Source organism: Bidens hawaiensis, unplaced genomic scaffold (genome assembly GCF_021521415.1).
Source record: "Bidens hawaiensis isolate Kalapana, Puna unplaced genomic scaffold, B.hawaiensis_p1.1 tig00061614_1, whole genome shotgun sequence".
NCBI lineage: Eukaryota > Viridiplantae > Streptophyta > Magnoliopsida > Asterales > Asteraceae > Bidens > Bidens hawaiensis.
In genome coordinates, this window is record NW_027501088.1 from 64,487 (window position 1) to 76,262 (window position 11,776).

An 11,776-nucleotide genomic window follows, 5' to 3' on the forward strand; every position below is an offset into this window, starting at 1 on the left:
GCGACCTTGCCCCCGAAGCTGCGATAGCCCACCACAGTAGACAAATACGACGGAACACAAGACCCAGAGGATCACCTGCACGCCTTCAGAGGAGCGGGCATGGTGAGCAGATGGTCTATGCCCGCGTGGTGCCTCATGTTCCCGCAAACTCTGACAGGGGGGGGCCCGGATCTGGTTCGATAGCCTGGAGCTAGGGAGCATTGACAGTTATGAAGAATTAAGAGAGAAGTTCTTGCGAAAATTCAGTCAACAAAGGAAAGCATTAAAGAATCCCAACGAGATTTTGCACATAAGAAGAAGAGATGACGAAAAGGTGGAGCAATTTATGGAAAGGTACGTCACTGAAAGTATGAACATCAAAGGCGTCCCGGAGGTCATGAAGATTAGCGGTTTCATCAATGGACTCTCAGCTCACGGAGAAATTGGGGGAAGATTTCCCCACCACCTTTGACCAGCTCATGGACCGGGTAAGAGCTTTTGTCAGAGGAAAAGATACGGGGACAAAGCTGCGAGAATGGGAAACTAAAAGGGTTGTCCCCAAGGCGAGCAATGGGGGTAAGTTTGGGGGAGGAATGAGTCCCAGCAAGGGAAGGTTCCCTCCCGATAAGGCCCGGTTCTCCCCATACCGACCCCCGGCAACCATTTCCTACTCGCCATCAGACCGACAAGCGAGGTTCACGACTAACGCCCGACCCGAAGGAATCCGATACAGACCGACATATGAGGAGAGACGCCCTCCGACGCCTGGAGACATCCTTTTGGCAGATAAGGCCAAATACCCCGCTAAGGGGGCTAGTCCATTCAAACAAGCATACAAGCCCAACCCAACGGGGTATTGCAACTATCACAAGAGTACGGGACACACCACTGAAAACTGCGTGCAATTGAAGAGATTGTGGGAAACGGCTCTCAAATCGGGACAACTTCCACCGCCTTCCCGGGAGTCTCCAGCCCAAGTCAAAGAAGAAGGGGACGACAAGCACTACGTTGACATGGTCAGGCAAAGGGAAGAGGATGGGGAAGAACATAGGATGAATGCCAAGAGGGGGAGAATGGAACTTTGGGCCGCTCACTCGGCATGGCTGAAAACACCCCTTCCTTTCCCTGGAATAGACGAAGGGGAGGCCCGAGAAATGCCACTCAATATATCCGCCAGTATAGCGGGACATCGAATAGCCCAGGTGCATGTGGACGGAGGAAGCGGGGTAGAAGTGATGTACGAGCATTGCTTTGTCCGACTCCAAAGAGAAATCAGAAGCAGGCTGGAGGAAGATGTATGTCCACTGATGGGATTCACGGGAGAGGTAGTGGAGCCCCTAGGCTCCCTCACGCTACCTCTGACGCTGAGAGATGGGGAAAGAACACGAACGGTAAACCTCAGATTCTCTGTGGTACAGGCTCCATCCTCTAAATACAATGTTATTCTGGGGAGGCCAGGTATGAAAGCTTTACGAGCCGTGGCGTCAACGGTACATGGATGTTTGAAGTTTCCGACCCCCAAGGGGGTTGCCACCATTAAATCGTCGGCTGAAATCGTTGCTAGCATCGGTATGGGTAGTAAACCCAAAAGGTCCCCAAGGGAATTGAAGAATGGGTCCTGAACGGGGACTACCCTGAGCAGACAGTCGGGATTGGAGCTCAATTGTCTGACCGGGGGAAGGCTGGACTCAAGGAGATGTTGCTACGAAATGCAGACGTTTTTGCATGGAGTCACGAAGATATGACCGGGGTCTCCAGAAACCTTGTACAACACAGCCTTGACGAGTTCCACTGGATGGAACCCGTTAAACAGAAGAAAATAAGCCTGGGTCCCAGAAGAGTCAAGCAGTGTTGGAGGAAACGTAGAAGTTACTGCAGGCTGGGATAGTTCGGGAGGTCAAATATCCTCGTTGGATATCAAACCCGGTGATGATATCCAAATCAGATGGCAACTGGCGAATGTGCGTGGACTTTAAATATTTGAATAAAGCGTGCCCCAAAGATTCCTATCCCCTGCCCGAAGTCGAGAAGAAGATAGAATCTTTAGCACGTTTCCTATTGAGATGTTTTCTAGACGAATATAGGGGGTATCACCAAATCCAGATGAGTCAAAAAGATGAGGAGAAGACGGCTTTCTACACCAATGAGGGAACCTTTTGCTACACCAAGATGCCTTTCGGGCTGAAGAATGCTGGAGCCACGTACCAACGATTCATGGATCAACTGTTTGATCAGCAAAGGGGAAGAAACGTGGAGATTTATGTGGACGACCTAGTCGTAAAAAGTACCGACGAAGATAGGATGTTGGAGGATATTAATGGAACCTTCCGGACGTTAAGGGGGGCAAACATGAAGCTCAACCCAGGGAAATGTGCTTTTGGAGTTGAAGAAGGGAAATTCTTGGGGGTATTAGTGACCAAGGAGGGTATAAGGGCCAGCCCAGAAAAGGTGGAGGTATTGCTACAGATGGATGCTCCCAAGAGCATCAAAGTGGTGCAGAGACTAAATGGGAGATTAGTGGCCCTCAATCATTTCCTATCCCGAATTGCTGAGAGGACGCTCCCTTTTACGGCTGTTTTGAGAAGAAGCCTCAAGAAGAACAAATTTTGTTGGGATACGGAAGCCGACAGAGCCTTTCAAGATTTAAAGACGCACTTGTGCGAACTCCCTTTGATCGTATCGCCCCAACCGGGGGAAGCTGATACTTTACTTATCCCAGACCAGCCGCACCATCAGTTCGGTGCTCATGGTAGAAAGAGGGGAAGCACAAATACCAATCTATTTTGTCAGTCGCACACTCAAGGGCCCTGAGGAGAGGTATTCTCCCATCGAGAGACTAGTACTATCGCTCATTTATACAGCCCGAAAGTTAAGGCGGTATTTCAAAGCCCACGAGATAAAAGTATTGACTAACAAACCTTTACAACAAGTGCTCACCAAGCCGGAAGTGTCGGGAAGGTTAGCCAAATGGGCAATCGAATTAGGGGATCCCAGCATCGAGTACAAGCCCCGAACAGCTTTTAAGGGACAAGTGTTGGCAGACCTCATCACTGAGAGTTTGCCAGGAAAAGACGAAGAAGACCCCAATCGGGAAGAACCTGAAAAGGAATCATCCCAGGAGACGAGAAAGAGCTCGGACCAACCCCACTGGAGCCTCTACACTGATGGAGCCTCTAATGAAGATGGTAGCGGGGCAGGATTGATCCTTGAGCTAACCTAAGCCATCCGACTAGATTTTCCCAGCACCAACAATGAGGCCGAATACAAGGCACTTTTGGCAGGCCTAAGGATGGATCACAAAATGAAGGTCAAGCGTGACCAAGCTCATGTCGACTCATTATTAGTGGCTAACCAAGTAAAAGGAGAGTATGAAGCCAAAGACCCAAAGATGATAAAATACTTGGAAAAAGTCAAGGAACTGATGAAAGGTTTCGAAGGAGCCGTGGTTCTACATGTTTCCCAGAGCCAAAACAAGAAGGCGGATGCTTTAAGAAAGTTGGCTTCTGTCGCTTTTGATCATTTAGCAAAAGATGTGAAAGTCGAAACACTCCGTGCACCGTCCGTAATGGAAGTCGAGGTGTCATGCGTGGAGACACCTGGGGATAATTGGATGACCCCGTTTGTGCAATACTTGGGAAAGGGAATATTACCGGAAGACAAGCAGGAGGCACGCAGATTGCGAGTACGAGCTCTACAATACGAGATGATTGAAGGAGGTCTCTACAGGAAATCGTATATGGGTCCTTCCTTGAAGTGCATAGGCCCATATGAGGCCGAATATGTAATACGAGAGATACATGAGGGTATTTGTGGGATGCACATGGGGGCCAAGATGGTGGCAACTCGAGCCATGAGGGCTGGTTACTACTGACCATCGATGTTTTTAAGTGCTTTGAAGGAGATATAACGGTGCGATAGTTTCCATATATACGCCCCCATCACGCGACAACCTAAACTGAATCTCATGCCAGTCAGCTCGTCGTGGCCTTTCCAGAAATGGGGAATAGACCTGGTTGGACCATTCCCCGAGGGGACGGGAAGAGCGAAGTTCCTACTGGTCGCCATTGACTATTTCAAGAAATGGGTCGAAGCGAAACCCCTCGTAACCATCACAGGGCAGCAAGTAAAAAGGTTTGTCTGGGAAAGCATTGTTTACCAATTCGGATTGCCTCACTCTATAGTCGCGACAACGGCAAGCAATTCGCTGGAGGCGTGTTCAAAGATTGGTGTGAAAAGTTGAGAATCAGGCAAATATTCACGTTTGTCGCCCATCCCCAGGCAAACGGACAAGTTGAGAGGGCTAACCGGAGCATTGTTTAAGGGATCAAGAATCGCCTGGGCCGACAGAGAAACTCATGGGTGGATGAATTGCCCCATGTCTTGTGGGCTCACCGGACCATGCCAAAGACAAGTAATGGAGAGACCCCTTTCAGCCTAACGTACGGGACAGAAGCTATGATACCCGTAGAGATCGGCCTCCCAACTAGGCGGGTGGTCATGATGGAACAAGATAACGAGCAAGACCTCCAGATAAACTTAAACTTGGCAGAAGAAATGAGAGAAATGGAAGCTCGGCGAGAGACCGAGTATAAGAAAAAGATGGAGAAGTATTATAATGCCCGAGTTAGAGAGGTCAAGTTTAAAGTGGGAGATTTGGTGTTACGAGAAAATGAGGTGAGCAGACAGGAGGACCAAGGGAAATTAGGTCCCCGATGGGAAGGACCGTACCAAGTTATTTGGGCCGGGGAAAAAGGGTCTTATAAACTCGCATACCACACGGGGGAAGAAGTTCCACGCACTTGGAACTCTATGCAACTTAGGAAATATTACGCTCGAACCCAACAAGGGACCTATAGAGCACACGATGGTATGGCCCGGAAGTCTTTTTGGTAATGTCTCTAAAACCACGTGGCTCCTAAGAGAACTCGAGCATTTCAAAAATAACCTCTCCGTGAGGACATCAACACATGGCAACCGGACGATAAATGTTCTTTTTTGTAACTTTGTGTGTTGTAAAATGACATATTAAGTAATGAATCTTTTCGATAAACACCTTTGATATACATGTGCAAGCAATACTTTAACACATTCTCCCCGTATATGAGCTCATAAAATACATCCTTTATGTCACAAAGGACGTAAGGAAGGCCTCGCTGATAGGCTCAAAACCGGTTAACCAAGCAAATACAAGAAGCCATACCAAGGAAAAAGAAACCCAGATCATAACATTTCAAAACATAATACCTAATTATCATCAAGTCTTACACTGCCTCAAACGGCTACAATATTAAAACAGTTTCAACCTCGGAGAGGTAGACATAAATTACCAAAATAAAACAGTTCACAAAAGAGGGTAACCATTAAACATAAACATAAACCATCACGGGAGTGGGGAAGCAGGATCAACCACAGAAGACAATGCTTTGATATCATCAGTCGAAATGTCGGGATCAGCAGACAACTGGTTCAAGATAGGAGGAACGTGAGTATTATATGCGCGATAGGCTGCCTCCGCTTCAGCCTCTGCAGTACTAGAGTACGAGGGAACAGCAAGTATCGGGATCCCCTAAGCACTATGGTCATACCCATCTTTGAGCCCGTGTTGAAAGCCAAAAGAAAAAAGGCTCGATTTAGCGTGTCACGAACTTTGTCAGTCTCACGGCAAGAGCGAGCCCTCTCATAGACCATCCTGAAACCTTCCTTCACCATCCACGCACGATCCTCGCGAATGGCCTTCACCTCGTCTTGTAACTTTACAACAACCTGCTCCTGTTCAGTTCTAGTAGCCTCGACCTCCCCCTTGAGGGACTCATACTTCGCTTTTTCATGTCCAAGAGAAGCTTCCAGCTGAAAAAAAAAAGAGAGAGACGGATTTAGAGTTTGAAAAACCTGGCAAAAAGTAAGAGAAAGAGAAATCAAACATACCTCAACGATCTTCTGTTGGTCCCCTGTAATGAAGCATTTTTTGACTCAAGATCGGCTACACAAGCACGGGAGGCCGCAAGCTCAGCAGTCAGAGAAGCATTGTCATCCTTCGACACGTTCAAGGCCGTCTCCACACTGGACAGCTCCAAGATCCTCTCGTCAGCAAGGACGACCTTTTGACGAAGATCTTGGATTCTTTGCTTGTCTTTCTCAGCAGCACGTTTCAACCCGGCTATTTCCTCTTGGTTCTCACGAAGAATACGATCGGCATCGATCACAGCTTGACGTGTGGCTGCCCCAGAGCCATAGTCCGATACAAATAAGTGCCAAACTCGCCCACAAGGGAGTTAATAGACAAAGATTGTATGTGGTCATAGTCAGCCGGAGGGACAGCTTCAGTCAAATAATCATGAGCCTGTTCGGGAGTATTGATGCAAGACCCTACGACAACATTCCACTTGGGGACGAATATCTCTTGACCATGAGGCCTATCGGGACCAAAATAAGGGGAATCGATAGGAGGATCATCTGACAACTGAACTTGTTTGCCTTTGGGGTCAGCTTCGGGTCCTTTGGAGGAACCACCCTCTACACCTTTTTCAGCTTGAGTAACCACAGGAAAAGAGAAATCCCCATCCAGATCAACAATTTCATGAGACGACACATAGGCAAGGGAAGAAGTCGAAGATTTGCCCAGATAAGGACGCTTGGCATTCCGGAGCCTCTCTTTCACAGAAGTGTTGTACTTCTCCATTAAGGGATTCTTCCTCTTGGGGGTATCTTCGACAATCGGGAGAGGACCCTCATTAGGGGCAGCCACTTCTAACGATGCTGAGCTGGCTGGAGTACTCACGTCCGAGCTGTAAGCTGGGGGCACAGGAAGAGTCACAAACGCGGCAGCTTTCAGAGGACCCTTCTGAAGGGTTTCCATCAGGCTCAATTCTGCAAAAACAACACAAAGATGACAATGAGAAACAATAAACAGGCATATGAACAACAATAGCAATAATACAGGGGGGAGACGCGATGAACGACCTCGCCCACCCTCAAGTATGGCTGGACGAGTTGACGAATCAGACCATATCTGGCTCAACCCAGTCATGTACAGCAAGGGTTCAGGAAAAGTGGCCGCCTCAGTCTTATTTTCAATCAACCGCCTGTACAGGTCTTCTTGGCTTGTAGGAGAGCCTGGAGTGGGATCATTAATAGCAGAGGAAGACAAACGACGGCGATTCAGGCCGGGCGCGAAGTTCGGAGAAACGAAAAAGAAGCTATCCTTCCACTCTCGAGGATAAAAACCAGTGGGCATGTACGAATAACAAGGAGGATTTTTGCCAGCTGGACGCCGTTCAAAGGTGAACCAGTCACCATCACACTTGAGCCGATAAAACCTACGAAACAACGACACCGTGGCCAACCCATCCAAAGCACGACAAGCCATCTCAAAATGTGTAACCCGTAAAAAACCCAAGGGATGTACTTGAGAAAAGGCCAGACGATAATATTTCAATAAGGCAGTCTGGAAATTAGAAAGAGGATAACGAACGTTGGCGAATTCCAGGTTTTTGGTGTAAATAGTTATAAGATCAAGACGGCTTAAAGCGGTTTCATGTGGTTTAGGAAGATCAGGTGATAGATACACAGGGATGCGGTACCGAGAACATAAAGTAAGCATCCTTTCTTGAGTAAGTTTAGAAGTGATAACAGACACACCCTCACGACTCATGATAAAGGGAAAATGGAAACTAACCTGGCATAAAGAAAGGTTGGAACGACAGGGAAGGAGGTGGAGAGTCACCGGAGAAAGGAAGAGGAAATGCTAAGGGTGAGAAAGTGGGTAAGGGGCAATAATGAAGGAAAGACTTATTTAAATTGATTTGATAGCGTCTTGGGGAATGGTGAAGTTTTCGCCGCCTAAATGAAGAGGCCAAAAAGAGATTGCAGGCCCAAGAGATCGGTTGGCCCAAGAAAAGGAAGCAGAAAGTAAAAGATAACAAGTCCACTAACCTTATCATAAATAACAAGGTCAATGGACTGGGGGACTTGAAGAGGTGACATCCAAATAAGCCCAGCCCAAAGACGAATAACCCATAAACAATAGTATAGCCCATTAAACAAATAAGCCCAAGTCCAGTCCATACATTTAAATGAGCGGGAATAATCTGGGTAGAAGAAAAAGGTGATCATTGTGCAAGTCAGACACCGCCACACGCATGCATGAAGGAGAAAGGAAGAGACCAGCAGGTAAAAGAGGACCCTCTGTAGGTTCGGCGGTGAAGAGAGAAATCCGTCGGTCAAGGGCACGGTCAAAGAGAAGAAGGGTAAAGAGAGGTTCTCAGAAATCTTATATAAAGAAGGTGAAGCACAAGGATAGGGGGGCAGAGAAATAACAAAACTTGTAATAATCACTCTGAAATATATCATCCTCCTTGATTGTCTTCTTTACATTCTTTCTAAGTTTGTAACGATCCATATACGTCATCACGATTCAACTAGGCTCCGAACAATCATCAAGGTAGAGTCGATCCAACAATCCCACAATGCATTATGCATGTGTATACATGACACACTTAATCTGTCCAATAATATCGAAAATGTTGATGAACAAAGTACTTTCTTGATAGAAGAAAATGATTGTTAAATGCTTTCTTTAGATCATTGTTGAGTAGCGAGAATCTAATAAATTAGGTGTAACTGATAGCTATGATCGATTTTAAAGACTTGAGAGTTCACCTAGCTAACTGATTTTTTTTTCAGCTTGATATATACTAGCGGGAGCGAGAACGGTTTCCTTGATTAGAACAGAAAGATAGAAAAATCTAACTAGTGATTTACAGGGTCGGCTCGTAGGGTGTGCCAAGTGGGTGACCGGTCGGGGCACGTTTTATTCGGGGGCACAATTTTTTTTTAAAGTTTCTCGATATTATATATGTAGGATACCCGAACGTTTATAATCTCACTATTTTTACAATGCCCGAACACATTTTAGACTCATTTCTTTTAGATTACCCAAAGACATACAGGCTCACTAAAATTTGAAAAAGGCCAAGTGCTTTAATTAATAAATATAAGTTAAAATAAATAAATAAATAAAAGAAATGAATAGGCGGGATAACAGCAAAATGAATATGCATAAACAAATTTTTTGAAATTATAGTTATTGAAATTTTACTTTCGATCTGCAATGCCCCAAGAAAGACTTAGCGATGATAGTTATCGAGAACAAAACATTAGAGAGCATAAACTGCGATTAATAGATTCATCAATTTGCTATCAAGAATATTATGAGAGCTACACAAATCCTTAATTAGTTATTAGCTTATTCAGTATGCCATAAACTCATTCTAATACCATGATTTTGCTAATTGTTATGTTTATCGCTATAACTTTAATCGGCGTACAAAAAATATGTTTACATTATTTAGTACGTTAAGGTTTAAGAGGCATATTTTTTTCAGCCTGACCGGGGCACGTGAATTCTCAGAGCCGGCGCTGGTGATTTAGATAGAAATATAAGTAAATTAAATGTTTTTATTTATAAAAAATGGGTTTGGCAAAATGGGTTGCAATTTGCAAAAGAGTGGGAAAAGAAAGAAAGAAATCTAACCTGTCACCTGGGTTAGTTCATAACTGTGGTTTAATTTCATAATATTTTAAGAATCTAAATTGTCGATATATGGTCTAATGGACGTCAAGTTAGTCACCTAACCTGAGTTAGTTCATAACTATGGTTTAATTTCATCATATTCTAAGAATCTAAATTGTTGATATGGTCTAATGGACGTGGCGCGCCAAGTTAAGAATTACCTAACCTGGGTTAGTTTAGAAGTTTAGATATGGTGGACGTGAGAGGACGTCAAGTTAAGAATGACCTAACCTGGGTTAGTTTAGAAGTTAGAACTATGGTTAACTAGTATTTTACCTGTTCGGTGGACGGGAATATTAACACGGGAATGTGACGACTACGTTAATTGAATAATGAATGAAGAAACTTACAAAACAAATGTATAACATTTCCCAAAGAGCCCCCAAAAAACAATGAAACTACTCTAAAACAATTTGAATAAGCCTTATAAAACTATAAACAGGCTAATCCTCTGCATTTTTTAATCTTAAAATTATCTACATTTTTTATATATCTTTGTAACTAAGCACATGCCCGAGTAGTTATTTCCATACCCGAAGATCGATAACAAAAAAAAAGTTGAGCAAGGCATGCACAAAAAATAATATATTGAATCATGAATTACAAAGTCAAAAGTTCCAAAAAAAAAGTCTGCATAAGCGGGACTACATTTCTACAAGCATGTAACATATGTCTCGAGCATGTGCAAAAGGTTTCCAACTACTAGGTGCTTTTATGTTAGATAATACGTTTTGTGGCCATTCGATGCTTGTTGCAGTAAATTGTAGAATGAGAATTATAAGTTTTAATTAGATTTAGGGATCTGATTAAAGGGTAAATTTGAGTAAATAACTACATCTAAACAAAATAAAATTGTAAGTAATTTACCTCACTAACTGAAACAACCACATAAGCTAAAAGGTAGACCGTATGCTGAATTCGAAGTGCTCACCACAAAACTTTTCATTATCGCCTGCAAATTTAAAATTTAAACGTTAAACCATACATGATAAACGATATTTTAAATCTTACAAGAAAAATAGAAATAACCTCGTGCAACTTTTCATTAATAATTTTAACCTCTATCCCTTTCTAAAGATCCAAGATATTATCAAAACTTAAAAAATTCAGATTTTATAACACATGGCAAATTCGAAGAAAATTCGGGCCCAAACCTCAACTTTTGCTGGAGGTTCATAAAAACCTGCAACATCCGTTGCTGCCATTCTGCATAAATAGATTAAAAAAAAAAAGAATTATCAGTTCTAACTGTAGGTACTCAATGAATGTACACCTCCAAAGACAACGAAATAAGGCCCTAAATTTAAAACCCTAGATACAAAAATCAGACATGCACTTCATATAAAGGTCCGACTAAGATATAAAACTGGTTAGAAAATGTAATAAAAATCATTAGCCAAGCAAATTAAACTGAATGTTGGTGCAAACAAACCCTAAATAAAATATAAAATCACACCGAAACTTTCATACATTAGATATTGATAAAGCCTCTCAGCTATACCTTGTTCAATTTAGACGAAAAGTGTTCCATATATAGAAAACAAATTAAAGAAGCAACATCTCATATGCCTAAAAGCTCTTATTCCCTGTGGTGTTGATGTCTTCTTGTTTTGGTTCTGTTTTAGTTTATTTGGATTTTGGGTTATAGTTTTTTTGGTTTTCGGTTTCAGTTTACATTTAGTTTTTTTAGTTTTTAGTTTCATTTCAGTTCAGTTTTGATTATTTCAACCTCCAAAGCCTGAAGAATATCAACCCCTAGATTCTCTTAGTATGACCTGTATGGCCTACAGAAATGATTTTTACCCTTAAATCAGGTGAGACCAGTTGATAGTTAACTATAGAACACGTCTTGGTCGCTTAATACTTTTAACCTACCAAATATTTATGACCTGTTTAACTACAAACAATCTCTGACCTGTTTGTCTGACACGTTTAACTACAAAATACTCTTCAACCGGTAGTTTACACGTCTTGGTCGCTTAATAGTTTCAAGTGGTTTAATGGTTTTAAAGTATTAAACGGGTGGTAGCTTACCTTAATATAAGCAGCCCCTAGTAGTAGCAAACAATACCATCAACCCCTATTACAAACTGAAAATACAAAACAAAAAATATATTAACCGAGACAAACCAAACACGTTAATATAGCATATCAAAAGTAAAGACGATCTGCATGAATGTATGCTTGTGTCTATCAGTTACCAAAAACACAAGGTGCCTAACAAAT

The 11,776-nt window shown here is 43.2% G+C and overlaps 2 protein-coding genes across 2 annotated transcripts; both read left to right on the plus strand.

Moving 5' to 3' along the window:
* The first annotated feature begins 3,268 nt into the window (after window positions 1-3,268).
* Window positions 3,269-3,850, plus strand: LOC143603432 (uncharacterized). The gene has a single exon (XM_077080218.1). The coding sequence runs from the start codon at window positions 3,269-3,271 to the stop codon at window positions 3,848-3,850; it is 582 nt and encodes a 193-aa protein (XP_076936333.1).
* A 527-nt stretch (window positions 3,851-4,377) lies between these two features.
* Window positions 4,378-4,872, plus strand: LOC143603433 (uncharacterized). The gene has a single exon (XM_077080219.1). The coding sequence runs from the start codon at window positions 4,378-4,380 to the stop codon at window positions 4,870-4,872; it is 495 nt and encodes a 164-aa protein (XP_076936334.1).
* The last annotated feature ends 6,904 nt before the right edge of the window (window positions 4,873-11,776 follow it).

What these genes read in the sequence shown, in the direction of transcription:
- LOC143603432 (XM_077080218.1), top strand. Translation starts at nt 3,269, where the DNA reads ATGGATCACAAAATGAAGGTCAAGCGTGACCAAGCTCATGTCGACTCA.
- LOC143603433 (XM_077080219.1), top strand. Translation starts at nt 4,378, where the DNA reads ATGCCAAAGACAAGTAATGGAGAGACCCCTTTCAGCCTAACGTACGGG.